The 27,966-nt window shown below is 57.8% G+C and overlaps 3 protein-coding genes across 4 annotated transcripts in view; 1 reads left to right on the top strand and 2 right to left on the bottom strand.

The window, feature by feature from the left end:
• Positions 1 to 6,269, bottom strand: part of RNF157 (ring finger protein 157) — a 96,097-nt gene extending 89,828 nt beyond the window's left edge. The window contains exon 1 of the mRNA XM_042917254.1: positions 5,698 to 6,269. The gene's annotated coding sequence lies outside the window, so the exon portion shown is untranslated. The remainder of the gene's footprint in view (positions 1 to 5,697) is intronic.
• A 2,476-nt stretch (positions 6,270 to 8,745) lies between these two features.
• UBALD2 (UBA like domain containing 2) lies at positions 8,746 to 14,220 on the top strand. 2 transcript variants are annotated; one of them, XM_042914705.1, is made up of 3 exons: positions 8,746 to 8,937; positions 9,182 to 9,244; positions 13,086 to 14,220. In XM_042914705.1, exons 1-3 carry the CDS (start codon positions 8,818 to 8,820, stop codon positions 13,404 to 13,406), a joined length of 504 nt encoding a protein of 167 aa, XP_042770639.1. In that variant the 5' UTR covers positions 8,746 to 8,817; the 3' UTR covers positions 13,407 to 14,220. The 2 variants fall into 2 exon arrangements, with proteins under 2 accessions (XP_042770639.1, XP_042770640.1); XM_042914706.1 differs by having other exon boundaries at positions 13,089 to 14,220.
• Positions 14,221 to 16,840: 2,620 nt separating this feature from the next.
• QRICH2 (glutamine rich 2) overlaps positions 16,841 to 27,966 on the bottom strand; it is a 32,947-nt gene continuing 21,821 nt past the window's right edge. The window contains 15 exon segments of the mRNA XM_042914707.1: positions 16,841 to 17,061; positions 18,511 to 18,638; positions 19,367 to 19,458; positions 19,847 to 19,994; positions 20,353 to 20,556; positions 21,354 to 21,455; positions 21,746 to 21,811; positions 22,475 to 22,596; positions 22,713 to 22,877; positions 23,086 to 23,160; positions 23,255 to 23,377; positions 24,133 to 24,387; positions 26,342 to 26,456; positions 26,951 to 27,048; positions 27,606 to 27,691. Coding sequence (XP_042770641.1) covers positions 16,871 to 17,061; positions 18,511 to 18,638; positions 19,367 to 19,458; positions 19,847 to 19,994; positions 20,353 to 20,556; positions 21,354 to 21,455; positions 21,746 to 21,811; positions 22,475 to 22,596; positions 22,713 to 22,877; positions 23,086 to 23,160; positions 23,255 to 23,377; positions 24,133 to 24,387; positions 26,342 to 26,456; positions 26,951 to 27,048; positions 27,606 to 27,691 — 1,970 coding nt within the window. The 3' untranslated portion in view covers positions 16,841 to 16,870.

A 27,966-nucleotide genomic window follows, 5' to 3' on the forward strand; every position in this document is an offset into this window, starting at 1 on the left:
CCCCGCGTCGGGCTCTGTGCTGACAGCTCAGAGCCTTGAGCCTGTTTCAGATTCTGTGTCTCCCTCTCTCTGACCCTCCCCCGTTCATGCTCTGTCTCTCCCTGTCTCAAAAATAAATAAAAATGTTAAAAAAAATAAATTAAAAAAAATAAATAAAAATAAAAATGGTGGGGGTGGGGCGTGCCTTGGTGGCTCAGTTGGTTGAACATGAGACTCTTGATTTCAGATCAGGTCATGATTTCACAGCTCGTGGACGGAGCCCCGAGTCAGGCTCCTCACTGAGCTTAGAGCCTGCTTGGGATTCTCGCTCTCCCTCTTTCCATTCCCAGCTTGAGTGTGTGTACTCGATCTCTCTCTCTCTCTCTCTCTCAATCTCTCTCTCTCAAAAAAAAAAAAAAAGTTAGCATTTATTGAGAACATGCTCTATGCCAGGAACTGTGCTAGGGCTTCTTTTCTTTCCAAGATTTTATTTAAATTCAAGTTAGTTAACATATCATGTAGTACTGGTTTCAGGAGCAGAATTTAGTGATTCATCACTTACATATAACACCCAGTGCTCATCACAAGTGCCCTGCTTAACCCCATCCCCCTACCCACTCCCCTCCAGCAACCATCATCAGTTTGTCCTCTATGGTTAAGAGTCTCTTTATGGTTTTTGTCCCTCTCTGTTTTTGTTGTGGAGTGGTTGCATTTTAAAGGTATTTTTTTGTCAGAATCAGGATTTCAGAGCCAGGAGGTGCATTCCAGACCCTGCCTTCAGTATGCACGTGGTAAAACAGGTTGGCATCCCCCTTGGCTGAAGGCAGAGCCCAGGGGTTGGATCCCCTGAGATACCATCTTCCCGTGCCCATTGGAACTCCAAACGCCAGGGACACACCTCCCCCATCATGCTGCTGAATGGCCAGAGAAAAAGCCAGGTTTTTTCCTCCTCAAAATGCAGCAGCCTGAGTCCCTACACTCAGCGATTGCCACCCTAAATAGCCCTCTAGCTCCTACAATCTGGATCAGCCCTCTGTGGACAGGCAGGGGGAGGATGTATCCGTGCGTCTCTAATGTTAACTTTTCACTTATGTGTCATTTGCTAACTGGAGAGAAAGCTCATTGGGTTGGGGCCTGCTCTCTAGAGCTGATTGTTCAGGAGTTTTGCCAGCCAGTTGTTAAACTGTCAGTAGCTTGAAATTGACCGTAATGAGACTATTTAAACCACAGAAACCATCAAATGCTGTGTATCAGGGCTTCGCCCACTCCCTGCGCCCGTTTACCGCCCACTCCTGGTCTTAGGTTTCTTCGAATTCACCCCCTCTACATACACACAAGGACTGGACACATTGTTTCCCATATATAAGTACTCATTACATACATAGTTATTGAAATACATATGAAGAATAATCTTTTTTTTTTTTCAAGAAAAAAAAATTTTTTTTACTTGTAAGGAATCTCTGCACCTAATGTGGGGCTCGAACTCACAACCCTGAGATCAAGAGTTGCAGGCTCTACGGGTGGAGCCAGCCAAGAGCCCTAAAGAATAACCATTTTTTTTTAATGTTTATTTTTTAATTTATTTTGTGAGAGAGAGTGATAGAAAGCGAGCAGGGAGGGGCAGAGAAAGAGGGAGACAGAGAATCCCAAGCAGGCTCCGTGCTGTCAGTGCAGAGCCCAATGTGGGGCTTGAACTCATGAACCTGACCTAAAATCCAGAGTCGGCACCACCCAGGCGCCCCAGAATAATCATTTTTGAGCAATCACTCCATCTAAGCATTTCTCGAATAGATTATTTCATTTAATCTTTAAACCAAAACTAAGAGATAATGCTCCCATATCCCAGATGGGGAAACTGAGGCTCCCTCAACTGCGGGTAGGGAGCAAGAACTTGCCTGAGGCTCATCTGAGCCCAAAGTCCCCAGTCTTCCCCACAGATTGCCTGTCCTACCAGCTTCCATGGGTACCCTGGTCCAGGGCCAGGCCTGCTGGTCATCAAGCCAGCAGAGTGGCTCTCTCTGCAGTGCCACCAGTAATAAGAGACGATGCATGGGGACTTCCCTCCAGCCCCACCTTGCCTCTCTCCATATTTAACCTGTCTTCTTTATCCTACCTACTTCCTTCTACATCATCGCCTTATCTGAATTAGGACGCTTTGTATTTTTTAGGACCATTTTTCAACAAGCTTGATGCTCCAAACCCCCTTTAGAAATCCTTTTTGGCCTTCAACTTCTCTCCAAGAGCTCCGGCGGACGAATAACCTCCTATAAACTCTGTGGACCCTGTGCTTTGTAACCGTCTCCAGGCCTGGACAGACGCCCTGTCTTCTTAAGGAATCCCTTCCGATGGCTGGGCTCCATACACAATGCGGTCAGTGGGGCAGCTCTGGTCTGGAGGCTCCTGAAGTGCAAGGACATGGCATTTTCCCTGACTGCTCTCAGGCCCCAGGGGCATGCTAGTCATGGATGCTGCTGCTGCTGAGGAACATTCTGGTGGTTTCCCAATTCTGTTGTGTACAACCCAGTGCTCTCGTTCTCAGCAAATACTTCCTTCCTCTTTATGCAGAAGACTGTCCTGTGTTTATTTACAGCACCCATGCTTGGTCCAAAAAAATGATCTGTGTGGCCTGGGGTTTTGGGGTCAGGAAATAGCACGAGTGTATCCTTTGCCCCAAGGTGCCCTGTGTTCCTGAAGAAGGGCACCTATCATTGCTAAATTTGAAAAAAAAAAAAAAAAAAAAAAAAAAAGATCAGGGTATTTATTTCAATCAAATGCTTCTCTTCCAGGACTTGCTAGCTTTTTTTTTTTTTTTCGTGTACCCTGACTTCCTGTGTTCCTGAAAATTTCTGAAACCTCAAGCCACATCTCATCAGAAATTCCAGACCTCTTCAACATTGCCCTCCGCTCTGCTGAGTCCTCTGCAATTTAAAATCCCTCTGCAGCTCTGGGATTTAGAGATAAACAGGTAAAAATAGGCTCATCCTCACTGCCCAACAGTCTGGTGCCTGTGGAAGAAGAGCCCGATGGTGGTTGTTTAGACTAATGCTCATCAGTACTCCGGGCTCCCCTACTTCTTGCTTCCCCCTGAGTTAGGAGAGGCCGTGTGATCCTTCTGGACAAGGAACCATGAACAGAGGTGTGTTACTTTCAGGCTAAAGCAAGGCATTGCCAAGGCTTGACTCTCCAGCACTCTGGCTGCCTGCCTGCGGAAGGTTCCACGTAGCACCAAGGACAGATCGGAAACCTTTTAGGCTTTGTGATCCATCCCGCAACCGTTCGGCCCTGCTGTAGGATAAAAGCAGTCACAGATAACACAGAAACAAATAATGGGTAGCCGTGTTCCAATAAAACTTTATTTGAAAAAACGGGCAGCCGCCCAAGGGCTGGAGTTTACAAACTGGGAGCTACAACATGTGGAAACTCCCACAGTCTGGATCATCATGTCCCTGCCCAGAGGGCAGTTCTTGAGAGTTACCAAACTTGTATTGGTGAGAAGCAGAATTTTAGGATTGCAGCGACCTCGACATAGCTCAGCCTAACCTGATTAACTTCAGGAGTTTCTGCAGCACCTTGAGAAAGCATGTGCCATTTGGGGGGAATAAAGGAAAGGATACTAACCACCCTCCTCCCCCACTGCCCACGCTAACATTTGCCCATCCAAGCTTAGCGTCACCCCTACCCCACTGTCTCCCAACAGATGCCCCGAACAGTCCTCGCCATAAACTCGCTTTCAAAGTAACTTCTGTGCTATGGTTAGCACTGTTTCCTGTTCTGAAAAATACCTTTCGTTCTCCTTTCTACCTACCCCACTCCTTCCCAGCTTCGCTTCTTCCTCCTCAAAGGAGCCTCCCTATCTCCTTACCAGCTGTGATGCTAGTTTGCATCAGAGCTGCTGTCTGGGGTCATGGAAAAGAGGACAAGAGAGCCAGCCCCATCTGCCAGCGACCCATATTGGTAAGGAGGGTCCACCGAGCTCACCCAGCAGAGTTAATAGAGGGAGAGACTGAGCACCCGAAAGGGGCGAGCCACTTCTGCAAAGGAAGCAATCCAATCAGTCGCACCCACAGCGCATTGTCTGGAGATGCCTACATACAGGATTAAATGACAAAGAAAAGCAAGGGAATGATTAATGCAAATTTGAGGCTTAGGAGTCTTTCTGGGAAAGAAAGAAAGGTATGCATTTGGAGAAGCTCTTAGGAACGTTTTCAAAGGTGCTAGGCTTGGACATCTTAAGTTCTACGTTGGGTGTGTGGGTGATCGATATTCTTCGAACTGTGCATAGATTATGCACAAACTCTTGGTGTATGATATATTTCTCAGAAGTCAATCAATCAATCAAAGGGTGGGTCAGGGGTCGGTTGAGCTTCTGACTTTGGCTCGGGTCAGGATCCCATGCTTTGTCAGTTCGAGCCCCGCGTCGGGCTCTGTGCTGACAGCTCAGAGCCTGGAGCCTGCTTCAGATTCTGTCTCTCTCTCTCTCTCTCTCTCTCTCTCTCTCTGCTCCTCCCCTACTTGTGCTGTCTCTCAAAAATTAATAAATATCTAAAAAAAAAAATTTTTTTTAAAAGGAAAGTTGTCTCTCTGCCCTGCCTTTCTCTCCCCCTAGGCAAAGACCTAGCTTCTGGTGTCCCTTCGAAAAGTTGCCAGAGCCTCACCTACCGTGAGACACACCTGGCAAGCAGGGGCAGGGCCTCCTTATCGCTGGGCTGGCATAGGACAGAGAGTACAGGCCATCAGGGCTGCTTTTGGGAAATGCCATTAACTATGTTGGGAGTGGTACGGCCTTTGTCCCTTGTGGGACATGTGACATTTGGTGAAAAGGTAATCTGGTATAAACCAGCAAGAACGCATCACTCTGGGAATGGCCTTGACCTACTGGCTACTTCCAGCAATGCAGACAAGCTTTTCGATCTGATCCTTTTAGTACCACTAAGGGAGAAGCTAAAGTGGATTCCAGGGGGGTAGGCAGGGCTAGAAAGTAGCATGTGATATTTAAGAGCACCAGGTATGGGTGCAAACACAGGTACCTGAGTTCAGAGCTCAGTTCCACTCTGAGCTAGCTGAGTGACCTAGAGCAAGTCACTTAACCTCTCTGATCCTGCTTTTCTCACTTGCTAATTGGGGGTGTGCAGGGTTTCCCACCTCACTGGGTTGTTGTGTTAGATCAAGTAATTCAAACAAAGGAGTCAGCACAGAGCTGGGTTCATAGTACCTTCTCCACAAACACAAATCTCAGTTATCACAGAGAACTGGGATTTGCCTGGAGTAGAGGAAGCACTCCTGTACTAGTCCCCATCCTCTTTAAGGAGACAGACCAGAAAAAACTTCACGCTTCAAAGTGGCAAAGTCAACCGAACCTTCCATATAGTAGAAATAGCGTACATTTCCACCGAAAAGGAGTAGCACGAAATAGGTTGTGTTAAGCAAACAAAAGCTAGCAATAAATAGCATGGGAAGTCCGAGACGGGGGAAGGGAGCCATCCCACACCTGTCAGTACCTGAGCCCCACTTGCTGAGCCGGCCCTTCCCCTCCTCCGCCAGCTGATGCCCCCTTTTCCCCATCGGGGGTCCACTCAGTGGAAATCCCAATGTCCCTGACAGCCCTCGTGTGAAAAGGGCAACCACTCCGGCACGAAAGCGGGCCGTGTGCTATAACGGGTTACCGCGAGGTTCTGGAACTAGTCTGGAGCCAGGCTCCTCCCCTCCCAGGTGCCTTACCTGCCCAGCTGGTGCTAGGGGACTCCGGATTGTGTGGCTTGAAATGAGTCCGCTGACGTCGAACTCTTAGAAAGGTGCCTGGCCCACAAGAAGTGCCGGGTAGGCGGCAGTGGTTTGCTGCGGTCCAGCTGTTGCTGTCCTGTCTCAGCACCCAGTCTCAGCACTCGCCGGCTTACATTCACAATTTCCTCGTGAGCCGCCCGAGGAAATACTGGCTAGGTCTGTCTCTCTTCCAGGTGCCGCACCACGGCTCGTTCTGGAGTTCAGACCATTGATGGGACCAAGAGCTTGTTCCTTCGGAGGCTCCTACTGTTTTGTTATTAATGGGCATGTTTTTATGGCTCTGTTTTACCTGCTGCACATGGTCCTCTCAGATTAAAATAATGATACCTTCAGTTAATAATACCTTGCACTTGGAGAGTCGCTTTTATCCCGGCAGCTCAAAGCCCTCTACAAACATGACCTCATTCATTCTCCCTGCGCTCCCAGGACAGGGACACTCCTATGTTAGCCAGCCTGGGAAGAAGACGCCCTACCCCCCCGCTCATCTCCAACCAGAGACTCAGAAGCCAAAGTATTGACAGAGCATTTCCACCTCTCACGGCCACAAGTCAGAGGCAGAACTCGGTGGCTCTCCCTCTCTCTGCCCTGAGTGGCCTTATGCACACACAAGCGGAGCCCCTCTGGCTTGGGGGGGGGGGGGGGGCGCGCCTTGTCCTCTATGCCTTTCTCAGGTGCCCACAGCTGTGATCAGGGTACCTGTCAATGGTAAACCTTGAAGAAACCTTCAGAATTAACTGCCTCGAGAGCCGGCGTGGGGGTGGGGGCAGGGGAAGGTTTGGCAACCTTGGCGTTTTCAGGATTCTCGTCTTTCTGGAGAATTTCTTCATTAAGACCTAAGGGCTCCTGCAGGCTGAGATGCCTCTGCCCGGGGAAATCCTACCACTCACGGTCCTGACACGTTTGCCGCCTGTATGTACTTGTGAAAACTAGAGCCCCACAATGACAGTACTTCCTTGTTCTGAGGCTGCTTGTGGCCTGAGCTCCCTGGCAATACAAGCTGCTGGCTGCTCACTTTTGTTTTCACCTTGCAATTACTGGAAGGGAAGGGCTGCGAGCTGTGCTCGACTCTCCAGCCACGCTGGGTCTCAGCCCATGTGCACTTAATTATGGCGAAAGAAGCAAAGCGCTGACTCCTTCCCCTTCAAAATAAACAAACAAGCAAGTAAACAAACAAAAAGACGGAACGGGATAAGCTCACTGTAACACCCGAGGCTGGGGCCGTTTTACATCAGGACATAAACACTGGGTGTAATTTCTTTCTTATTTTTATTTTATTTTTTTATATGGTCAGGTTTTCTTAGCTAGAGACTTAAATCCGGTTTAGGCAAAGTCAAAATAGACCCGTGGCTTGCTTTCTTCCAGCCTCCTATTCTGCAGACTCTTAACTGATTTAAAAAAAAAAAAAATTTTTTTTAACGTAATATTTTATTTTTGAGAGAGAGAGATACAGATACAGCATGAGTGGGGGAGGGGCGGAGAGAAAGGGAGACAGAATCTGAAGCAGGCTCCAGGCTCTGAGCTGTGAGCTGTCAGCGCAGAGCCTGATGCGGAGGCTGGAACCCACGAACCGGGAGATCCTGACATGAGCTGAAGTCGGACGCCTAACTGAGCCACCCAGGTGCCCCAACCCTGAACTAATTTAAACATAGCATGTAATTGGTATTTCAGATCCAAAACTTACCAAGTTTTTCAGAAACTGAAATTCTAACAGTGAATCCCTAGTAATATTTACCTTCCTAACTTCTCTGTCCCTTCCTTAATCCACTTAAACTCCTAGTTCTTTCCCCACCCCACAATACCCAAACAAAGCCTTGAAGGTCAATCCTTTTTTTTTTTTTTTTTTAAGATATTATTTTTAAGTTATCTCTACACCCAACCTGGGGCTTGAACTCACAACCCCGAAATCAAGAGTGGCTCGCTCTTCCTACTGAGCCAACCACGTGCCCCTAAAAGCCAAATTTTTATCCAGAAGATGATAGCTCAGCACATATAAACAAATCTGGTTTTTAAATGGCTAGGGTTGAGAGCCAGTAGCCATATAGGAACACTGTATTCAAAAAGATGGTAGGAATTTAGCTTCAGCTAGGCCAATTGATTTAAGGAAAAAAAAATTCGTAGCTTGGGCTATTAGTGACTGAGAAAGTCTCATTTTTTCCCCCTTGCAATTATACTTAGTGTATGTTAACATCGGTTTATATCTTTAGAGAGGAAAAGTTTTTGGTCTAAAAACTAGGAAAAGTTTGTTTGGCCTTTGGGGAGGGTAATGATCGAAAGGCAGAAAGCAGGTAGCTTATATTTCAATAAAAGGCTAAAAAAAAGGAGAGCTGTTCGAAAGTTTTAAAAAAATAAACAACTTTGAGACTTGAGCAGCTGCAAAGCCTCTGTTTTCTATTTTGATCATTCTGTTTCTCGAGATGACCACATCTTTCAGAGGAAATGAGTCAAAGCCACTCTGTCTTGCTTTTCCAGCTGAGCATGTACAGTTTCAATGAAGTAATGAATGAACTTGGCCGCACCACCCCCAAGCCTACAACAGCAAACACAGGGCCCTCGGCCAATCAGCAGACACTCAAGGTTTTCAAGTTGAGTTCAAACAGGCCCACGGGAGGCCAATCAACGAGCGCGGCTCCGCCCCAAACTCCCGGCCGCGGCCAACCAGGAGCCCGGAAGAGCCAAAACACAGCGGCCGACCAATGCCGGGCGGCTCCACGGCGCCGAGCTCCGCCAATGGGCGCGGCCGGGCGAAAAGAGAAACAGTGCGGGCCGCAGGCCGCAGGATTCGAATCGAACGTCCGCACCGGAGCCGGGCGCAGGCCGAGCGGCGCGGGCCAATCAGCGGCGGCGGCTCGCGGCCCCCGAACGTTGGGACAGCGGCCCCGCCCCGCGCCGTTGTTTGTGGTGTCGGCGGCCGCGGGAGCCGGGCCGGGACAGTCGCCGGGCGGGCGGCGGGCGGCTAGGGGTCCGGAGGCCGCGGGCGGGCGGGCGGGCGGCGAGCGCGAGCCGAGAGCGGCCGGCCTCCCGCGGCCGCCGAGCCGGAGTCGCGCGGCGGCCGGAGCCATGTCGGTGAACATGGACGAGCTGCGGCACCAGGTCATGATCAACCAGTTCGTGCTGGCCGCGGGCTGCGCGGCCGACCAGGCGAAGCAGCTGCTGCAGGCGGCCCACTGGCAGTTCGAGGTGCGCGCGGGTCGAGGCCCGGGGCGCGCGGCGCCGGGGAGGGGGGCGCTCTATTTGTGTCGCCCCGTCAGGCGATCCGCGGCCGGGAGGTGTCGCGTGGGGCGCGGGCCCGGGGCCGGGGGCGGCGCGGAGGGGCCCTGCCCGCGGGGCCGACGGGTCGGCCGGGGGCCGATGGTGGGGGGTGGGGGTGGCTTCCCGCCCCCGTCCCCGTTAACCGCCGCCCTGCCGCTGTGTTTGTCCGCAGACCGCCCTGAGCACGTTTTTCCAAGAAACCAACATTCCCAACGGCCACCACCACCACCAGATGGTAAGCGGGGCCGGGTGCCGGCGGGCGGGCGCGGCGCGGGCGCGCACCCCGGCCCGCAGCTCGCCCGGAGCCGAGGGCGCGGGCCGGGGGCCGCTGTCAGCCGCGGGCGGTGACAGCCATGTTGCCGGGGAGCGCCGCGCCGCGATGTAAACAAAGAGCCAAAATGTCTTCCAGGAAAGAGCGGCTCCCGGGGCCGGCTGGCTCGCCCAACTTCGTGGGCCGGCCTCCCAGGCGACTGTACCTCGACCTCGGGCCTGGGCCGGGAGCGCTCCGCGGGGCCGGGGGCCGGGATGGCCGGGGGATGGGGAGGGGGCTCGGATGGGATGGTAACGGGTCGTCTGGGAAAACTGGGAGCCCAGGTGAAGGACCCTGAGGGGGCTGGGAGCTGGGGCGTCTGTGTTTGCGGAGAGCTCCCCCCCGCCCCGCACCCCAGCCAAACAACCCAGCCCTGCAGGGAACAGGAAAGGGATAAATCCACCCAGGCTCGGGTAGCGCTAGGCTCTACCCGGAGAGGTATGTTCACTCTTTCCTGTTGTTGGAAAAGGGACTTGCCCTGAGCGTGGAGGACATACGGATTTAGACCAGATAAGGACAAGAATTTGCATTTAACCCCAGTACGTAAAGACACATAAAAGTACAGGAAACAGAAGCGGTTGGGGTCCGGGTTTGCTTTCTTTTCCAAGCCGGCCCCCCGGGGCCTGAGGCTTTGCCCTCCTGGCCGGCGGGGGTGTCCTGCTTTCCAGGGGCGCAGGACGAAGCTTTCACTTTAGAGGCTTGAATGCCTTTCCCTCCCCACCCCTAGTTACCTATTAGCTCTGTTGGGGGGGGGGGGGGCGGGGAGGGACCGGGCTCCGCAGTAGGGATTGTAAAACATTATTCCCCAGGAGATCTGTTGTGGCTTTTGGAGTACATTTTTGGCATTTTAACACTTGGTGTCCTTGCCCACGGCTCCCTTCTCAGCTGCTCCCTTTCCTGGAGAAGCTGCACGTGGTTCTGTGTTGTGTCTTATCCTTGGGGCCCTGTTTTCATCTAGGTGAAAGGACAAGTGGAAGGGTCTGTCTTGACCTTTTAACCAGCTTCTCAGCTTGGAATGGTTTATGCTGTATATAAATCAAAGGACAAAAAACGTCTTGGAATATGAGGGGAGAATTGTGCCGGCTGCAGGGCTGTGGCAGCTAAGGCCAGGTTCCTTGTATAAACCGTGAGGGGTCCTCTCCAGGAGACCTTGCCCTGCGTGTGACCATGGGAAAGCTCTGGCTTCCACCTTGCACTAGAACCTGGGAGCCCCCTGCCTCTCATCTCTCACAAGAGCCTTGGGGTTTGCTCCACCAACTGTAGCCATTCCAGAAAGCCCAGGGGCTTCCAGAACAAGCATTTTGTGGTGCAGTGAACAGGGAGAGCTGGGACTAGCGGCCCTTTTAGGTCCTGTAGTTCCTTCTCTGCAAATCCCAAGGGATTATAATCTCTCTCTCTCTCTCTCTCTCTCTCTCTCTCTCTCTCTCTCCCTCCCCCTCTCCCTCCCTCTCCCTCTCCCTCTCAATCTCTATACCCCACGTGAGGCTGGAACTCACAGCCCCGAGATCAGGAGTCCCAGGCTCTTTCAACTGAGCCAGCCAGGCGCCCAGGGATTATAATCTCTTAAAAGCTTCCCTCAAGGCAGGCGGCAGATTTTGTAACAGACTTTATAATCTCGGGTATCCATCAGCCTGCCATGTATTGAGTACTTAATCAGCACAGTGGAGAATGCCATTCCTGCCCTCAAGGAGTCTAATTTTAGAGAGAATCCAAGGAAAAAACTTAACAACAAAGAGAACAGTAGTGGCATAATACCAGAAGTGACCCAGGGCACAGGTAGCTGATAAATGATTGTCCTGTAAATTACTGTACAGTCACACAGCTATAGGCATCTTCCCAGACCAGGGTGGGGGTGTGGGTGGGGGGCTTTGGGCAGCTCTAAGAGTGAGGCACTGCATCGCAAGCAGGGTGCAGTGGACACTGGGTGTGCTTGAGGGCTGGAAGCTTCGTCCACAGTTGTTAGAAGCAAGGAGCTGCAGGGGCTTCCGGAGCATGGGGTCCAAACCCCTGCGTTTACCAAAGTAGAGAGAGAGAACCTCAGAAAGGTGAAGGAACTTGCAGGAGCTCACCCAGCCAGGTGGGCACGGGATGCACCCGGTCCCCGCGAGCCAGACCATTCTCTGCAGCGGGGTGGGTCGTGGAGGCCAAGCTTCGCTGGCTTGGTCAACTGGGGAAGTCACGATGCTGTGATGCAATTGGCCTCTACCCCCACCCCCCCATTCATTGTTTCCTGCTGCCGAGAAGTCAGCCCTGGGGTGGGGGGCGGGGAACAGAAGGGAGGAGGGAAGCGGTCGTTCTGGGTGGGGCCGGGCCTGCTGGGAGCCCTTGCGGCCGCCCCTGAGGAAGACAATGGTTGGTGCTCCCTAGCTGCTGGTAGGGAGCTGGCCCAGTTAATAGGACTGCTTCTCCCTCCTCATTTCTGCCTGGGATTTAAAAGCAGAGCTGTGAAAGCGCCCTCTGCGAGGTGAAGAACCCTAGAGTCTTGTCTCCCCCGCCCCCCCAGCCCCGTGCCTGGGGGAGGGGCTGGTGTTGCTAAAATTAGGAGAAATTCAAAGAAGTACTCTCCTGGCCTCCCCGGAAAGGGAGAAGCTGCTGGTGAGGTCAGAACAGGCTTTGTGTAAGGCCTTGCTCTCTGCTGCCCTGGGCCGCGTGCCCCTGTGGGACACTTCTAGGTGGCACCCTCAGCCCCACCACGCTGCACTACCCCTCCCCCCATAGGCGGGGAGAGTCCGCCACGCTACCCCAGCCCTTGGCCCTTCCTGGCGGGGGTCCCTGATCAGAAAGGGTGGCGGATACTGGAGAGTTCGGGGGGTTTCCCTCCCAGGGTCGTGGCAGAAGACAGCAGGTTTTGCGGTGTTTGTAAAGGTGCCCCCAGGAGGCGGGCTGAGGGACAGAACAGGCTGAGACTTCTGGCAGCCTCTGGCTGCCACATCATGGGAGAGATGCTGGGGACACAGGAAACCCAAATCCCTCCCTGGATTTTGTCCTCCGGGAGCCGAGGCATGAAGTTGTACTTAACTCTAAGTGCAGATGACTCAGGGTTGGGTAGAGATTAAGAGCTGGGTCCCGTAGATCTGGGACCCCACCCCTACCCCCACCCCCAGGAATTCGAGCCTGGGAATCCCATCTTCTCAGCTTGTAGTCTGCGCGGTGGATGTGCCTCGGTCACTTGACTTGAGCTCCAGGCCTCAGTTTCCCCATCTGTGCCCTGGCGTCGTGAGAAGTGGGATAACAAAGTGTCCAGGGCCTGCTGGCTGGTGCTGTTAATGCCGAACGAACCCAGACACTGAGAAAGGGTAGCTTCTGGGCATCGGAGGGAGACCCTGGGTCTGGCCGCCTTCCTTTGAGCAACAACCTCAGAACATCTGAGGGCGGATTATTGAGGGAGCCAGCTGGTTTCTTACCCAGGGTGAGGCGCTAAGCAATGGTGTCCCGGGCTGCTCTCTTGTCCTCACTTGAATCTGACACCCTAGCTTCTGGTTGGAATTAACCCTTTACTTCTGACGCTCCTCGGGATGTCGCTGCCTGGCATCATGAAACTCTCTTTGGTTTTGATGAAAATCGTTGGGGTTTGTGTGTAGTGACTGGCTCAGGGTGGAAGGGGTGCTTTTTCCTGTAGAAGCTCCTCGTGGACTGGAAAATGGGAATAACGGAGGGGCTGGCCTTGGGGGAGCGCCACCGGAAGGCTCCGGTCCAGGGGGCGTAGCTCCACGTTGGGGGCGGGGAGTGTGCCGGTAACCCTCCCCACACCTGTGTTCTCTTCCAGCAGATGTGCACCCCCAGCAACACACCTGCCACGCCGCCCAACTTTCCTGATGCACTGGCCATGTTCTCCAAGCTTCGTGCCTCGGAGGGCTTGCAGAGCGGCAACGGCCCCATGACGGCCGTGGCCTGCTCCCCCCCTGCAAACTTCAGCCCCTTCTGGGCCTCGTCCCCCCCTGGCCACCAGGCCTCTTGGATCCCACCCTCCTCGCCCACGGCCCACAGCTTCCACCACCTGCACCACCCACAGCCCACGTGGCCCCCCGGAGCACAGCAGGGGGGCTCCCAGCAGAAAGCCATGGCCGCCATGGATGGCCAGAGATGACACTGGATGCTGCCAGGCGCTGGGCTGGAGCTGGGGGGCAGCCCAGGGTCGCGGAGACACAGGAGGGCCAGGGTGGGGGGAGCTGGGGCGGGCGGGGGTTTCCTGAAGATCGCACTGGAAGATTTTATAAAAAGAATTGTTGTGGGGGGGGCGGGGCTAGTAAACTTCCTGAGCCACTTGGGTCCTTCAGGAGTTTCTCTTCAGGCAAGTTTTTTCTCTTTTTAATATATAACTATAATATATAAATATATAAATGTAACTAATGTATGAGAATGGAGCTGGCTGGTCGGGGTCAGCAGGGAAGGGCCGGAGCGTCCTCCCCTTTGGGCCGGCACCCCTCCCTCCACCCCTGGTGCCGGGGCAGGTGCTTGGGGGCCAGGTATCTTGCTAGCTGCCTCCCCTCAGAGGTCATGCCTTCTGGAATCAGAAGAGGACCCCCGTGGAGCCACTCCAAGGAGTTCCGCGGCGGCAGGGGCTCCCAGAAGTGCCCGGCGGCCGGAGGGGTGGAGGTCTCCTCGCCATGGGGCGCTCTCCCCACCCCGGCTTCCTCAGCGGCCCCGCAGCTCCCGGGGGTCCCCCCATCTCCAGCTGGATGTGCGGGGCTTGTGCGGAACTAAGGAGCCGGCTTGGGTCAAAGGCCCAGGCTCTGCCTAGCCGGGGGACCCGATTCTCCACGGCCACCCTGCCTCTCCCGCTGTGCGTCCCGTCCGAGTGGGTGACAGAGTGGAGAGCTTGCCTTTGGATTTAGTTCCCAAATCGATCATCTCACCAGGGTGAAATTTTAATTTAAAGACTTAAAAAGAGACTTTTCTAACTTTCCTGGTTTGCGGTGCCTTTATTTGCCTTGGTAGGAAAAAAGCGCTCTCCTGGGGAAGAGGGGCCGGGGCGCCCCGGCTGTGCTGTGGTTGGAGGGGAAGGGCTTCCTTGCTAGGTGGCTGGGCTGGATATTCTGAGGAGGGGTGTCCAGACCCCGGCGTTGAGAGGACAGGCTGGGTCCCGTTGAGTATGGAAGGGAGAAGGGGAGACGGGGCCTGACTTGGTGACCGTGACCCTCTCCCCTCTCCCCTTGGCCCTTGGCAGTGGGGAGTGGCTGGTGCTCAGCCCTGGAGCCTTTGTCTTGTCCGCGGTGAGGGGAGCTACCCCTCCACTTGGTGGCAGCCCTATCCTCTGCCCCTGCCCCCAGTCTGGACCCATCCCTAGTATTCTGTCCTCGGCCTTCTTCGGGGTAGCCTGTCCCTGAGTGCGTGTTGACTGGCCATACCCCAAAGGTCAGCCCAGGCTGTCAAGGATCCAGAGAGACGGGATGTGTCCCCACAGGAACTGACCTCCTTTTGTTAGGACCTTCCCCACAGCCTCCAGGCAGTAGAGTGGAGGCAGAGATTCCTGGCCCAGTGGGCCCCTTCCTCAGGTGACCCTGCCGTGCGGGTGGTCTGGGTGGCAGGAGCCTATTAGCTGGCTGGAGGAGTGGGTGGCTGGCCCCAGGGTCGGGGCTCTTCCGTGAGCCTCATGCTGGAGAGGAGGGATGCTACCTTGAGTCCCTTGTCCCCCAAGAGCTTGTTTTCTCCCTCTGAGCAGCCAGAGCCCGGGAGTGGGCCCCCGCTGTAGCTTGGGGACAGGAAGGTCTGGGAGTTCACGCCCAATGCCTGCTAAGCCAGCCCGCCCCGCTCCTGGGTCTTCCCGCACCTTCTCTCGCTGGGAACCCTGTAGCAGCTCCCCTCTGCTTGTGATGGTTTAGGGGCCGGGTCCGTCCTTTCGGTTTTGTTTCCTGGTTGGAAACCCCTGGGGCTCCTCCTGGCCTCCCCCCACCGGCCAGCCCACCTGTGCTTTCCCGGACTGCCAGGGGAAGTCCCTGCGGGGCACGTGGGTGGCCTCGGGACCACAGCCCGGGTGAGGGTGGGCGGCCGGCCCAGGTGCGGGGAGGAGGGTGGGCCTCCATTCCCTGTCCTTTCGTGGGCGCGGGGGAGGCCTGGGTGCGGCGGGCCGGCTGTCCTGCTGCTGCCGCCCTTCCCTGCCAAGCTGGTGAGTTTGGATTCTAGGCCAGGGACACGGAGCCAGCAACCTTCTGACATTTCTCAGGGTGCGAAATGGGAGCCCGAGCAGGAGCAGAGGGGCTGGCCCTCCCCTGCCTCCTGCTCCAGGAGAAAAGGGCACCGGCTGTGAATCCGGGACCCCACACCCCGGGCCCCGGGGTTCAAGCTGCTCCCCTCCTCTCGTCCGGAGCATTAGGTCATGCACTGCATGATGCGTGAAGGTGAAAGCATCTCAGGAGATGGGGGCAGGAGGGGGACGTCCCCTCCCGCGGGGAGCCAACCCCACCCTCCGCTTGCCCACATGGAACTGGGGAGAAACCCTTTTTTGGGCAGTTTCCTGCCACACTTTCCTTTACGGTGTGATTTGTCACCCCATCTTCTCACACCGTAAAGCAGGCCTCCGGTGTCAGACATCCCTTTCCCATGTCGGGGAGATGGGGACTGCGGCGGGGAGGGGGGGACATGAGAACAGACCTGAAGATGGTTAAAACTGCTCTCAGGACTTCAGAGGCCTTAGTGTGAGGGCGGCCCCCTGCCCAGGGTTGGGGGCGGGGGGTGCTCCTCCCTTGCGATTGCTGTACCTGCTGAGCTCAGCCCTGCCCTTGCCCCTCTGTCCCCTCAGACCTGCCGGGACCTTTAGCACAAAGGACTCGGGATAGCGGTGAGAGCTCTCTTGTCTGTTTGGGGCTGGTGGAGCCGAGCAAGCTGGAGCAGGGCAAGGGCTAGGCCTCGAGGCCACCTGGCAAATGGCCGTCACCAGGCTAACCCCCTCCTGACACACTTCTCCGTCTCCCTGGGGAGGGAGGAGGGGAACAGGGAACCGGCCTAGGCCAGCCAGGCAGCACCGCCCCCCCCCCCACCCCCGCCCCCCGCCTCGTCTAAGCCCCTGCTTGCCTCTGCAGCAGCCACCCAAGGGTACACTGCACAGGACAGCAAGCGGGAACCTTCCCGGGCGCACTGGTCCCCCCTGGGACGCCGTGCCAGGAGCTGGGCACTGCCAGAGCCATCCGTGGGGGAGCGGCTGCCGGCTGCCACCCTCACCTCTGCTTCAAGGTACAGACACTGGGAGCCCCAACCTCTCCACAAAGCCCCAGTGGGCCCAGACGGGAAGGCCGCAGCCTCCAGGCCCAGCTGAGGTCCAGAGTGAGCTGGGGTCTGGCCTCTGCTGCCCCTGCCGACCCCTGGTGCAATGCTCAGCCCTCCTGAAGCCCTTGGAGGGCAGCTTCATCTGTTGGGTGAGGGGGTCGCGGTCTAATTCCCAGGCTACAGGTCATTCCTGGTTCTCCAAGAGAAGCCCCCGCCCCCGGACCTGGGGGCAGTCTGGAGGTGCCTGGCCTGCAGGGGCCCCTCCCTTTCCACCCCATCTTCCTGAGCTCAGACCAGAGAAGCCTCGCTGCCCCAAGCTTCTTCCTAAACATTTATTTGTAGCTTTGCTCAGTGAGCAGTGGTGGACCTCGGCCCCCGGGTGGGCTCCTCGAGACCCTCCCCCGGCGGGACATCCAGGTGCACGTCCACATCCGCAGGCCGGTTTCCCATCTCGCTGGGGCTGGGCGGGTGGGCCACATTCGGCTGGGAGAGGAGCCCCTCGGAGGAGACGGGTCTGTCTTTGCGCTGATGGGAAGGAGCTGGGAGACACGGGCGGCTCTGTCTCACTGCCCACACCCGCTGCAGCCCGCCACAGCCCTCCCCAGCTCGCCCAGAGCCCGGGGACGTCAGGAGCCGCCCCACTAGCCAGGCAAGTGGGGGCATAACGCCAGAGAAGGGGCCCGTCGGGCTGGGGTGCTCAGCGCAAGCCCTCATTGGAGCTCCCGAGCAAAGCTCCTTTATAATCTCCATGAGTTAAAAATAATCAGGCTCTCCGTCAGTGGCCAAGAGCCTGCCTCTTAAGTAATGTTTCCTCTATTAATACAGGGACTATTTAGGCAATATTCACATAAATAGGTGCAGGAGTTTCTCCTAAGACTGCCCTGCCCCCCTCTCCTGCTCCCGTAGCATTTGAGGTGCCCTCACGGTGGACAGTGGGATGCCAGGGAGAAGGAAGCAGAGTTCCCCCACAAAAACCGTTTTGGAAGCCAGGGTCACAGACCTGCACCCTCCGTCCGCTACTGAGTCCTCTACCCCACCCTGCTACCCTCTGTTACCAGCGCAGGTTCTGGAGGCAGCCAACTTAGGCTGGAATTCCTAAGAATTTAGTTCTGCTGCTTCCTCCCTGTGTGACCTTGGGCAAGTACCTGAACCTCTCTGTGCCTGTTTTCTCAGCTCTAAGTGAGGCTAACGACTAGAACTCGTTCCTACATGTAAAGCTCCTCACAGTGGCCCAGCTGGTGAGGAGCCCTCACATTCAGATCCCCTTTCTTGGGGGCCGTGACACTAAGGGCACCAATCCAGCAGCGCCCCTTTATGGACAGATGAGGAAACAGGTCTGGAGAGGGGGGAGGCTTGCTCAGAGTCACTTGAAAGTGGTCTGGCCTCGAGGCTCCAGGCCAGTGTCCTTCTCTGGCCCCCACACGTGGCTGGACCCTGGGGGCCCCTGAGCGCCCCCCCCCCCAGACTTTCAGGCGGGATTTAGCCCCTCAGGGGAGAACAGGGACTCTAAGGACCTTTCAGGCCTGGGAGTGAGGAGAAGCTCCTCCCCAGACAGGGTCAGAAGGAGGGATTCTCGGCGGGGAGAACCGCCCATGCCCACCAGCTGCCGCGCAGAGCTGAGCACTTAGCTCCAGGAGCGTGAACACACAGGAGTGCGGTGGGGGGAGTGGGGTAGGGGTGGGGATGAGGGCTTGGGGGGTGTGGCTTGGGCCTGGACCCAGAGCCTTGGGCTCTAGCCCTGCCCCTATTTCCGGTTCAGCGAGATGGGGAGAGTAACGGCATCTACCCCACAGACCTGGCGTGTGTGGAGAACTCAGTAAAGACGGATTTTCTCTCTCCTCCCTCCCATCCCGTCTCTCAGCTTCCAGGCGCTTCCTCTCTCCAGGGAATTAAGGGCAGCTACCAGGCCTGGGCCGGAAAGGGGGCCCCGGGGGAGGAGGGCAGTGGTGGGGCCACCTGGAAGGAGGCTCCAGCCGGAGGGAAGCTACCTGAATTGTTGCCAGCCAGCATCTGAGCACTTTGTGGCCGGGAGGGCAGCTGGCTGCTGTCGCTGAGAGACTGCTGCCGGTGCGTGTGCGGCCGGGGCTGCTTGGCCTTGTGCTTTGTCATCCCGAAGCTGAGACCGGGGCTGGTGGGGACAGAGGATGGGAGGGTCAGTTCTGAGACACCGAGGGAGAGCTCTGCGGGGCCCCGTGGGGACCTGGAGCGGGCTGCAGGGCAGATGGTCACGGCCGGCCCCAACTGGGGTCCTTGTAAGCACACCATTCGTTCCTGCGTCCGTCCGTCCATCCGTCCACCCGCCCAGATATCCTCTGAGGACCCACGCGCACCAGCCCCGTCTGGAGTGCGGGGTGAGTTCTGACCGGGGCTCACAGTTGAGGAGGGGAGGCAGCGAGACAGGTGCACACGTGGCTCTGAGACCAGGTGGGGAGTGGGGGGGGGGGGATCAACAGGGCCCCGCAGGTCTGGCCAACTGGAGGTGGGCATCACGGGGACGGGAGATTCACTGAGTGGTGGGGGGCTCAGGAGGAGCATTTTGGGCTTTGAAAAAGGGGTAGGAACTCGGCCCCGGTGGTGCTGGAACAGGGGCTGAGGCGGCGAGGAGAGGGAGCCTGGCATAAATACGTGGCCGTGATGTCCCAGCTCGTCGGCTGAGGCCGGACAGCTGTCCCCCACCCGCAACACGGACCTGGAGCTTTCAGAGCCCTGAACGCTTGGGATCGGGGAGGCTGCAGAGGAAGGCAGGCAGCCAGATCCAGTGGCCCCATGGCCTTCCAGGAACTGGACAGGACCCCGGGGACCCTTGAGCAAGGAGGCTGAGGAGCCTCCGGGCCAGCTGGACACTCACTGTCTTTGCTCGGGATGCCCGGCAGCCTTGTATCTATCCGTCCCTTGTAAATATGTCCATCCAGGCCCAAGATATCCACCTCATCATGCTGTGGGGACGGGCGGGCATCCGTTACCACGCGGCACCTTAGGGCTCGCCCTCTGGTCCTTCCTCCACGAGGGCCTGGGGCACCGAGTGACGTCCTCTCCCGACTCCCGGCACCCGACAGTGCTCAGAACCCTCCCCCGGGCTCTGGCAGCACCAGGGTGAAGGGAGGGCCCACGGTGGGGGTGGGGGTGCCAGATGGGCCGGCGGCCAGGATGCCATTTCTCCCAACGAGGCACGGGGACCAGAGGCTTTAGCTGGGACTGTTTAAGAAGGGGCCTCAAGGCAGAGGGCTGGTCATCCGCCCTTCTGGCGACTGGCGGTGGTTTTTCCAGAATGACTGGAGAATTCGGGGTCATGTCAGGGCCCTGCTCCCGGGCAGCACCCCCAACCTTCATGGCGATCTGGATCTCCTCGGTGGGGTACAGGCCCTGTGACAGGTGCTGCAGGCGGTTGCGGCGGTAGGGGTAGGTGAGGGTGTGGCTGCCCCCGCAGCGCCGAGGCGCGCTCGAGTAGGTGTAGTCGGCCATGTCTGGCACCCTGCGATGAGGACAGCAGGGTCACCGGGAGCAGCTGTGACCTGGGACACACCTAAGGGGATGGGGCAGTTGTCTTGGGCCGGGGCGGTGGGGGCGGAGGGGGGGTGCCTCTGGGAGCCAGGGCAGGAGCAAGGGATGGGAAGGGGCGAATGCATGAGGAGAGCGACCCTGAAGACCACTCTTTCTCCCCCTCACCGCCCCCCCCCCCACATGCGCACGCACACCCACACGCACTCTCCCTCCCTCCCTCTCTGGCAGGGCTTCCCCCAGCAGTGGGTGAGACGTTCACAGGGCCGTGCCGTGGGCGGGCCGAAGCAGAGCCCCATGGGGGGCCGGGGGGCCGGTCCCGGGGGTCCTACCGTCTGTGGCAGGGGGAGCTCAGGCACTGGGCCTGCAGCAGCTCACGGATCATCTGGCTGCTGGCCTTGACTGAGCCTCCAAAGTGGATCTGCACCTTCTCAATGTCCATCAGCATCTTGGAGTGCATGGTGCGCAGGCGTCCCACGCTCCGCTCCGTGTGCGCCAAGTCGCCCCGAGGGAAGGGGGCACAGCCCAGCTTTAGGCTGGGGGGGGGTGGTGGTGCAGGCAGATGGAGGGGTCAGGCGACTGCAGCCACCTGAGCCCACACTCACACAGACCCTGGCCCCCTCCCTCTCTTTATGCCTCTCTAAACAGGACCGTGTGTGGGCAGGAGCCCTTCCCCTAGCACCCTGAGGGACCACAGCCAGGCTTCCCCGGGAAGGATTCCTGAGATGAGATCGTGCGGAAGAGCCAGATGGGGAGAAGCCCAGCGACTCCAGCTAAGGCTGGGGGTCCTTGGCCCCGCACACTTGGCCTTGCCTACGTGGAACACCTACAGGGCTCCAAAGTGCAGTTTGAAACCATCCTTACTGCGGAACCCCCAGCCTTGGGAGGAGGAAACGCAGTGGGGAGGAGGGCAGGAGCCTGAGGGCGCGTGCAGTATGTCCCCACCTTCTCCCCCCACATTCACTGAGCCAACCCTCTGGCTGGCTGCTGTCGGACCCCTGCCTTCCCCCCACCGTGCTGGGGTTGCTGAGACAGCTGAAGCATCTGGGGGGTACGGGGAGGTAAAGAGGAGCTCCCCCAGCCAGCCAGCACCCTTGGCAATGTCCCACCGGGACCCCCAACAGGGACTCCAAGGCAGGTGATTACGCCAAGGCAAGTAAGATCACTCTTACTCCTTCTGCGAAGAGCTGGGGGGGGGGGGGGGGGGGGGCTAGCCCAGAAAGTACTCTAGTGGCTCCCACCATCCCAGCCAGGAGAAGGAGCCCTCCACACCCACCCTCCAGCCTCGGCCCCTGCCTCCCCTGCAAAGGGGACCCCGCTGCCCCGTCCGTACTTGCGGCTCTGCTGCCGGATCTGCTCCAGTTCAAAGACCGTGTAGGGGCGGATGGAACGGTGCCCGGGCAGGCCTGGGCCCATGGGAATCACAGGGATAATTCTGGGCAGGGACAGAGGGGAGGAGGAGGGTTGGAGAGTGAGAAATCCCATCGTCCAAATCTGGCACTCCACGTTCTACGTGCCTGCGGAGCCTTCCTGTCCAGGGTCTGGCGGAGGGCAGGTCGGAGGGCCGGCAAGCAGTCGGCCATACAGGAATGGACCCGTGGGAGAGGAGACGAGACGAGGGAGGACAAGACTCGGAGGCAGGTAGGGAACGGGCGAGATACAGCCCCCCTGTGCCCGCCCTCATTATGGCCACCAGCTGGGGTTGGCCAGGGGGGAAGCACTCACTGTCCGGTCACAGGTGTCTCCAAGGGACGGTCGCACGAGAGGCAGTGGAAATGTGCCAAGAGCTGCCTGTGGGGAGTGGGAGGCACACAGAGGGTGAGAGCCCTGCCCAGGGGCTCTGGAATGGGAGAGGAGAACGCAGAAGGGCTTGGCCCCCTGCAGGCCAGGCGGCTGGAAGCTCGGCTCACCGGGGTGGCAGACCCCAAGCCCCCAGAGGCAGATCCAGCCCTGTTCCCTGGGAAACCCACTAGCTTCTAGACGTGCCTGCTGCTGGGCGCTCACCCAGCACCCACCTGTCCTAACCCAAAGCCGGCCGGCCGGGTTTCAGAGGGTCCCTGAGGACCTGTGTGAACCTCGGGGGCCCTCTGGCGGCCAGGAGTGGAGATCCTGGGATTCGAGCCTGCTGTGGGCTGGGCCCCCCGGGACCAGGCTCAGACCTGGGGACCTTGGGCCCCTCCCTGTCACAGCGACCCAGCGGAGCTCGCCCGCTACCCGGAAGCCTTAGCCTCTCTCCCCTCCCTTTGTCCACCGCGGTCGTCACTTGCCTGAGCTGGAAGAGCTTTTCGAGCTCTCAGATTCGGTCACGCCAACTTTGGGGTGGTCCAGTGGGATCGGCCATCCTCCCAGCGCACACTGCGTGGGAGCTGTTCATCTGGGGACCCCCAGGACCCCCCCCCCCCCCCAGTCCGCAGCGTGTGCCAACCCCGCCCCCACGCGTGGGCCAGGCCTCACTTCCGCATGGCCGCTGCCTCGTCCGCCTGGTAGAGGGGAGGGCGCTCTTCAAGCTGTTGCCGCAAGGCTTTCCACCGGTCCTCCAGCAACTGCTTCACGGGGTCCAGCTCCAGGCGGTCCAGCTGCGGGCCGGGGTGGGCCACCGGTGAGCTCCGGGAAGGCGGGGTTCGGGGGGGGGGGGACGGTGGGGGGGGGGGCGATCTGCGGCACCTGGAGACGAACTGCCATCTGCCCTCACCTTGCTGTCCATCTCCACCAGCAGCTTGTCCAGCATTTTCTGCCAGTCCCGCTCCTGCCCGCTCATTTTAGACATCAGCTCCTGCATCATGTGGTTCAGCTGCTCCGTGGTGGCGTCAAACTGGACCCGGCTCACTTTGGCCTCCAGGGCACTCTTGTCAGCTTTCTGGCCGTGAAGAGAGGAGGGGGTCCCCCAGATGGGAGAGGGAGCCCCGGAGGGGCCGCATTGCCCTGAGGCATCAACCCTGGACGTTGAGCTCCGCCCCCTTCCCCCGCCCCAATAGGCTCCTCCCCTCCCGGCCTTCCAGAGCTTCCAGAGAACGACCGGCGAGATCTCCTGGGACACAGGTGGCTCTTCCAGGCCGGGCCCTTACCACGTCAATCTCCATCTCCAGGTGCTCCCTGTTGGCCTTCTCCTTCTCGAGCTTCTCCAGACCCTGGTACAACACCTGGGAGGCCGAGGGAGCAGAGGATGAGGAGCGGGAAGTGAAGGGCCTCACCCCCCCCCCCCCCCGCCCCCCAGCCGCCCCGCCGGCCCCTCACGTCAATGTCCTTCTGCTTCTGCCGATGGTCCTCGATGAGGCTGCCGGTGGTGATGTTGAGTTTCTCGCAGTCGCCCTGTACCTGCAGGATGGCGCTCTGGATGTGGCCCAGCAGCTCTTCGTCCTGCGGGGAGGTGGCACACAGGTGTTGGGCGCCGCCCCTTAAATCATCACCCAGCAGGTGACGCTGACTTCAGACCCCTTTCTGGCTCTCCTCCGCAGTTGCCCCCTGCAGTGGGGAGGCTCTCTGCTCTTTTCCAAGTGTCCCCCTAACTGGACGTGAGCTTCAGTCTCCCACCTCCCCACGGACTAGCCTCCAGGGAACTGGCCCCCCTTTGGGGGAGACCAGAACAGGCGATGGAGAGGCTCCGGAGTGGCCCCCGAGAGCTGGGATGTGGCCTACGGTCTCCCCATCTGCCCTGAGCTGGATCTGAACTCCAGAGTCCAAGAGGTAGGACTCAGGGACTTGTGCCCGTCCCTGCCCCCACCAGCAAGCCTGCCCTTCTGTGGGGAATTAAGAAAGGTGCTGGAAGGCTGGCATGAAGGGGACTTAATGAGCCCTAAAGCTATGCCAGCGTCCCCGAGGCACACGAATACCTGGCTCTTCACCTCAGCCAGCTCTGCCGTCCCACCCCTACGGAGCCAGCTCTTCCCCGTGGTCTCCTGTCCCCAGAGCCAGCTCTGTTGCTGCCCCCACTGTGACCCCGTGAAAGGACCTGGGACTGTTGTGGGGTCAATAAAGAGCTCCACAATGGAAAACTGGCCCTCAGGCCCGTTAAAGCTCCACCAGCCACTCCCTGCTCTGTGGGCCTCTGAGCTGTGGCTCCCCCGCTGGGGGCCGCGTGTGGCCACACGAGGAGGGAGGCCAGCGGGAATCACCTGGCTCTGCAGCTTGGCTTTCTTGGAGGGCCGGGTGGCAGCCAGATTGGTGACCATGTCCTGGAGCTGCTCGTAACGCTGCACCAGCATGCTGACCTGATGGCCCAGGTCCAGGCTGCAGGCCGGGCAGGCGGTCTCAGGGTCGATCTGGCTAGGTGCCGAGGCCGTTAGGATCTTGCGAGGAGTCATGCTCATGGACAGCAGCGTGGAGGATGAGGCCAGCATGCTCTCGATGATCGTCCTGAGCTTGTCCAGCTGGGCGCGGGCGAGAAGGCAGGTGCAGGGCGGTGAGTGAGGCACGGCCACCTTCTGTCCACACTGCCACTGCTAGCGTGTGCTTTCTGCCCCTGGCCTGTGCGATGCAGGCGGTCGCTGCAGCCTCACAGAGAGTGCGGCCGACGGGAGATGCCCAGTGCCTGTCCTTTAAGTAGTGAATACGGTGCTCAGGGAGTGAAGCATTAACGCTGAATAAAACCCTTGCAGGAGGGAGGTTTCGGGACCTTTCTCCAGCCGGCTCATTGAGTCAAGGCAAGGACATAGCTCTTGTAGCTAAACCCTAGGGTGGTGATGTCAGTTAGCCAGTCCACAAACACTGAGAGGAGCCCGACGACACACAGACACGGCTCCAGGCCCTGGCGACGGGAGGGGTGGGCTCACACATGCTCTGTCCCCATCCAGCGTGTCGGTAACAATAAATCAGTGGGGTCAGAGCTACTTGTGCTGCGGGGGTCTCTCACGGTCTGGGCGGGAGCAGGTTCCTTCCACTGGCTCTCCTGCTCTCTTCTGTTCCCCACAGCCCCGGTTTGTCACCACAAAGGACTGGTCTCGGGTCAGCACCCGATTTGGGGGCAGCCAGTCCCACAGGCGTTTGACCTTTTGCCTGGCTCAGAGAGGGGCTGGGCCAATCTAACCCCCTCTTGGAAGTGTGCGACGTTGTCGGGCCTTGGCAGCCACTGTGGGCCGTGTGTGAGAGATAAGAAAGCTGGCCGAGAGTCCCGCGGAAGAGAGATGTGGAGGTATTTGAGAGAAATGGAGAAGAACAGGGACACAGAGGCACAGGTACACACAGAAACAGACACAGAAAGACAGACAAGCGGGGGGCCCCCCGGTGAGACTGCCCCCTGGAGGTTCTGCTCTTTCCCAGCCCCCGGAACCCCGTGCCCTTTCAACCGAGCTCCCTTTTGCCTGAGCTCAGTGAGACTCTTGCTCGCGCCCAGAAGAGCCCACACTCTTCTGAAGAGCCCATGATAGCATGTCAAAGGGCCCCTGGGATAAAAAGGATGGATTAATTCTAGAAGAGAGGATGATGCAGTGGAGTTGGGAAGAACGAGTAGCAGTCGTTTGGGTAAGAAGGGGTGGCAGGGACATTCCAGGGAGAGCGGCAGTGTGTTCAGAGAAACGTGGGAAGCCCAGGTGGCTGGAGAATCGGGAGTGTGGAGGCTGGGGCCTCGAAGAGGCTGTGGCAGGAGGCCAGGCCGGCCCAGCAGGGAGCGGCTTCTCTCTGAATATGCCCTCCCACTCCCACCCCTGACAGCCCAGAGGTGGCTAAGCTCAGACATGAGCTTTGGAGTGACGACTCTGGGACACGTCTGCTGCTCCTCAGGCCCCACACTGGACAGCTGGCTTTGGGGTCACGAAATGGAACACGCAGGTGCTCTGGCAAACTTGGAAATGGCCCAGAATGGGGCCTCCAGCACCGAAGGGCTCCTGACATGAGTCCCCTTGGCCCAGTGGCTTTTCCTATCTGATCCTTCCACAAGTGCTCAGAGGGCTGTCCAGACACTCCTCAGTGGGGACCCTCTGGGGTGACCGACGGTAGCATCACTCAAGATTTAAAGGTAGACATTGTCAAGAGCGTGTAAAGGGGGGGCGCCTGGCTGGCTCAGTAGGTTAAGCGTCCACCTTGGGCTCAGGTCACAATCTCAGGGTTTGTGGGTTCGAGCCCCGCATCGGGTTCTGTGCTGACAGCTCAGGGCCTGGAGCCTGCTTTGGATTCTGTGTCTCCCTCTCTCTCTGCCCCTTCCCACTTGTGCTCTATCTCTCTCTCTTAAAAATAAATAAACATTAACAAAAAATTAAGAGCGTGAAAAGAGAGTGGGAGAAAGTATTTGCAAATCATATGTCACGTAAGAGTCTAGTAGCCTCACCGCCCACGGCCAACTCTGAGAAGGGGCCTGGTTCCTGCCCCTGAAGAGTCTAGAATCCTTACCTGGTCCTGCAGGTAGAGAGAGGCTTCGGAGACTGAATGTTCCATGCTGACCTTGCCCCGCTCTTGGCTCTCCCTGAGCTCGGCCAACTCCTTCTCAATGTCGGCCACGGTGACTCTGAGAGACGGGCAGGAGGGATGGCCTGGCCCCACCGGCCGCCCAAAGGGCCCAGGCCCACCGGGTCCACCAGGGGCAGAGAAAGATGCACACCAGGGCTCTCCCAGCCACCCTGCAGCAGGTTCCGTCTAGGGAGTCCCAGGTGCCGCGTGTCCCGGAGGTGTGTGCCCGCCTGCTGGCCTGAGAGGTTTCTAGGGGGTGAGACCTGACATCACAAAGTGAGGGCTCTTGAGGGGCTCTGGCAAGTGCTCTCCTACAGCCTCCGACTGGGGAGAGAGACTAGCCTCTTTTTTCCTTCCTAGCCCTGGTGCTGAGCTGTTTTAAGAACTTAGGAAATTTTCACCAGTAACTTGAGCTAGACACGGACACCCTGAAGGGCAGACACAGCCCGGGTCAAAGACAGGGCCCAGTTCAGACTGTGAGTGAACCCAAGGCCCCTTGGCTGGGAATACGTGATGCCAGGACACAGGCTGCCCTTGGCAGGGGCGTTTTACCTGAGGATTCCCAGCTGCGTGCTCAGCTGGTCGTCTTTCATTTCTTTTCCGATTTCCTGTTCCCTTTCGCCCTCCAGGAGCCTCTGTATCTTGTCCAGCTACAAACCCAACGGAAGAGGAAGGTCAGGCAGGCTTGAGTTCTTTGCTTTCTGAACATGCTCCTGCAGCCCGAACAAGCCCCTTTCCCCGGTCCCGGTCCTGGTCCTATCCTCTAACAAGAGCCATCCATCAGGGTGTCCCTTCCGGACATCCGTCGATCCATCTATCCGTCCATCCTGGGCATGTGGACAGCTGGCATTAAGAGAGCAGCTGAAGGTCTAGCAGCTCCTTGCCATGACCACTGGCCCCAGACAGCCCCACAAACTTGGCTCCAAGGCTGCTGCAGAGACAGTGGGCTTTGCTGGAAGGGGCCCCATGTGATGCGAGGAGCACAGGCCTCCTTGTTGGCTCGGCTGAATCTTAACAGCTTTGGGCGTCAGGTTTTAGATCCAGGAAATGGACACGGTGATGCTTGAGGTGCGTTTCCTATCTGATGGGTTTGTAAAGATCCGACGGGATGATGTCAGCGAGAGGACTGTGTAATCTATCGAAAGACTAGTGCAAAGTGGGATTGCTGGCTCTCAAAGGCCAAGTGGGTGGACCCTCCCTTACTTACTTTGGCTCTTTCCTGCCGCACTTCTTTGGTCAAGGCCTTTAGGGTCTTCATCTGTTCCTGCAGGTCAGGTGGTATAGTCTTTTTGACTATGAAAATGGAGGCCTTATAGTCAGAAGGGTGGGATCTCCAGCAGGCCCCCCGTCCCAGCCCCCCACAGTGAAACTACCCTGGAAAGCAGCAAGATGTACCTGCTCTTCCTGGTGACTGGGTGGAGGCGATGGGAAGAAAGCAGAGGGGGGTGTTTTCACCCCATAAAAATCCACCTGATGCTTAATATTCTAAAGGGCTTTGGGACTACTGACCCACACTTTCCACCCAGCTCTCAAATCTTAATTATTCTCTGGTCCCACAGCTGTGAACA

This window comes from Panthera leo, chromosome E1 (assembly GCF_018350215.1).
Source record: "Panthera leo isolate Ple1 chromosome E1, P.leo_Ple1_pat1.1, whole genome shotgun sequence".
Lineage (NCBI taxonomy): Eukaryota > Metazoa > Chordata > Mammalia > Carnivora > Felidae > Panthera > Panthera leo.

What these genes read in the sequence shown, in the direction of transcription:
- UBALD2 (XM_042914705.1), top strand. Translation starts at nt 8,818, where the DNA reads ATGTCGGTGAACATGGACGAGCTGCGGCACCAGGTCATGATCAACCAG. An exon ending in CGGCCCACTGGCAGTTCGAG is followed by an intron (nt 8,938 to 9,181) that starts GTGCGCGCGGGT and finishes GTTTGTCCGCAG; the next exon opens with ACCGCCCTGAGCACGTTTTT. An exon ending in GCCACCACCACCACCAGATG is followed by an intron (nt 9,245 to 13,085) that starts GTAAGCGGGGCC and finishes GTTCTCTTCCAG; the next exon opens with CAGATGTGCACCCCCAGCAA.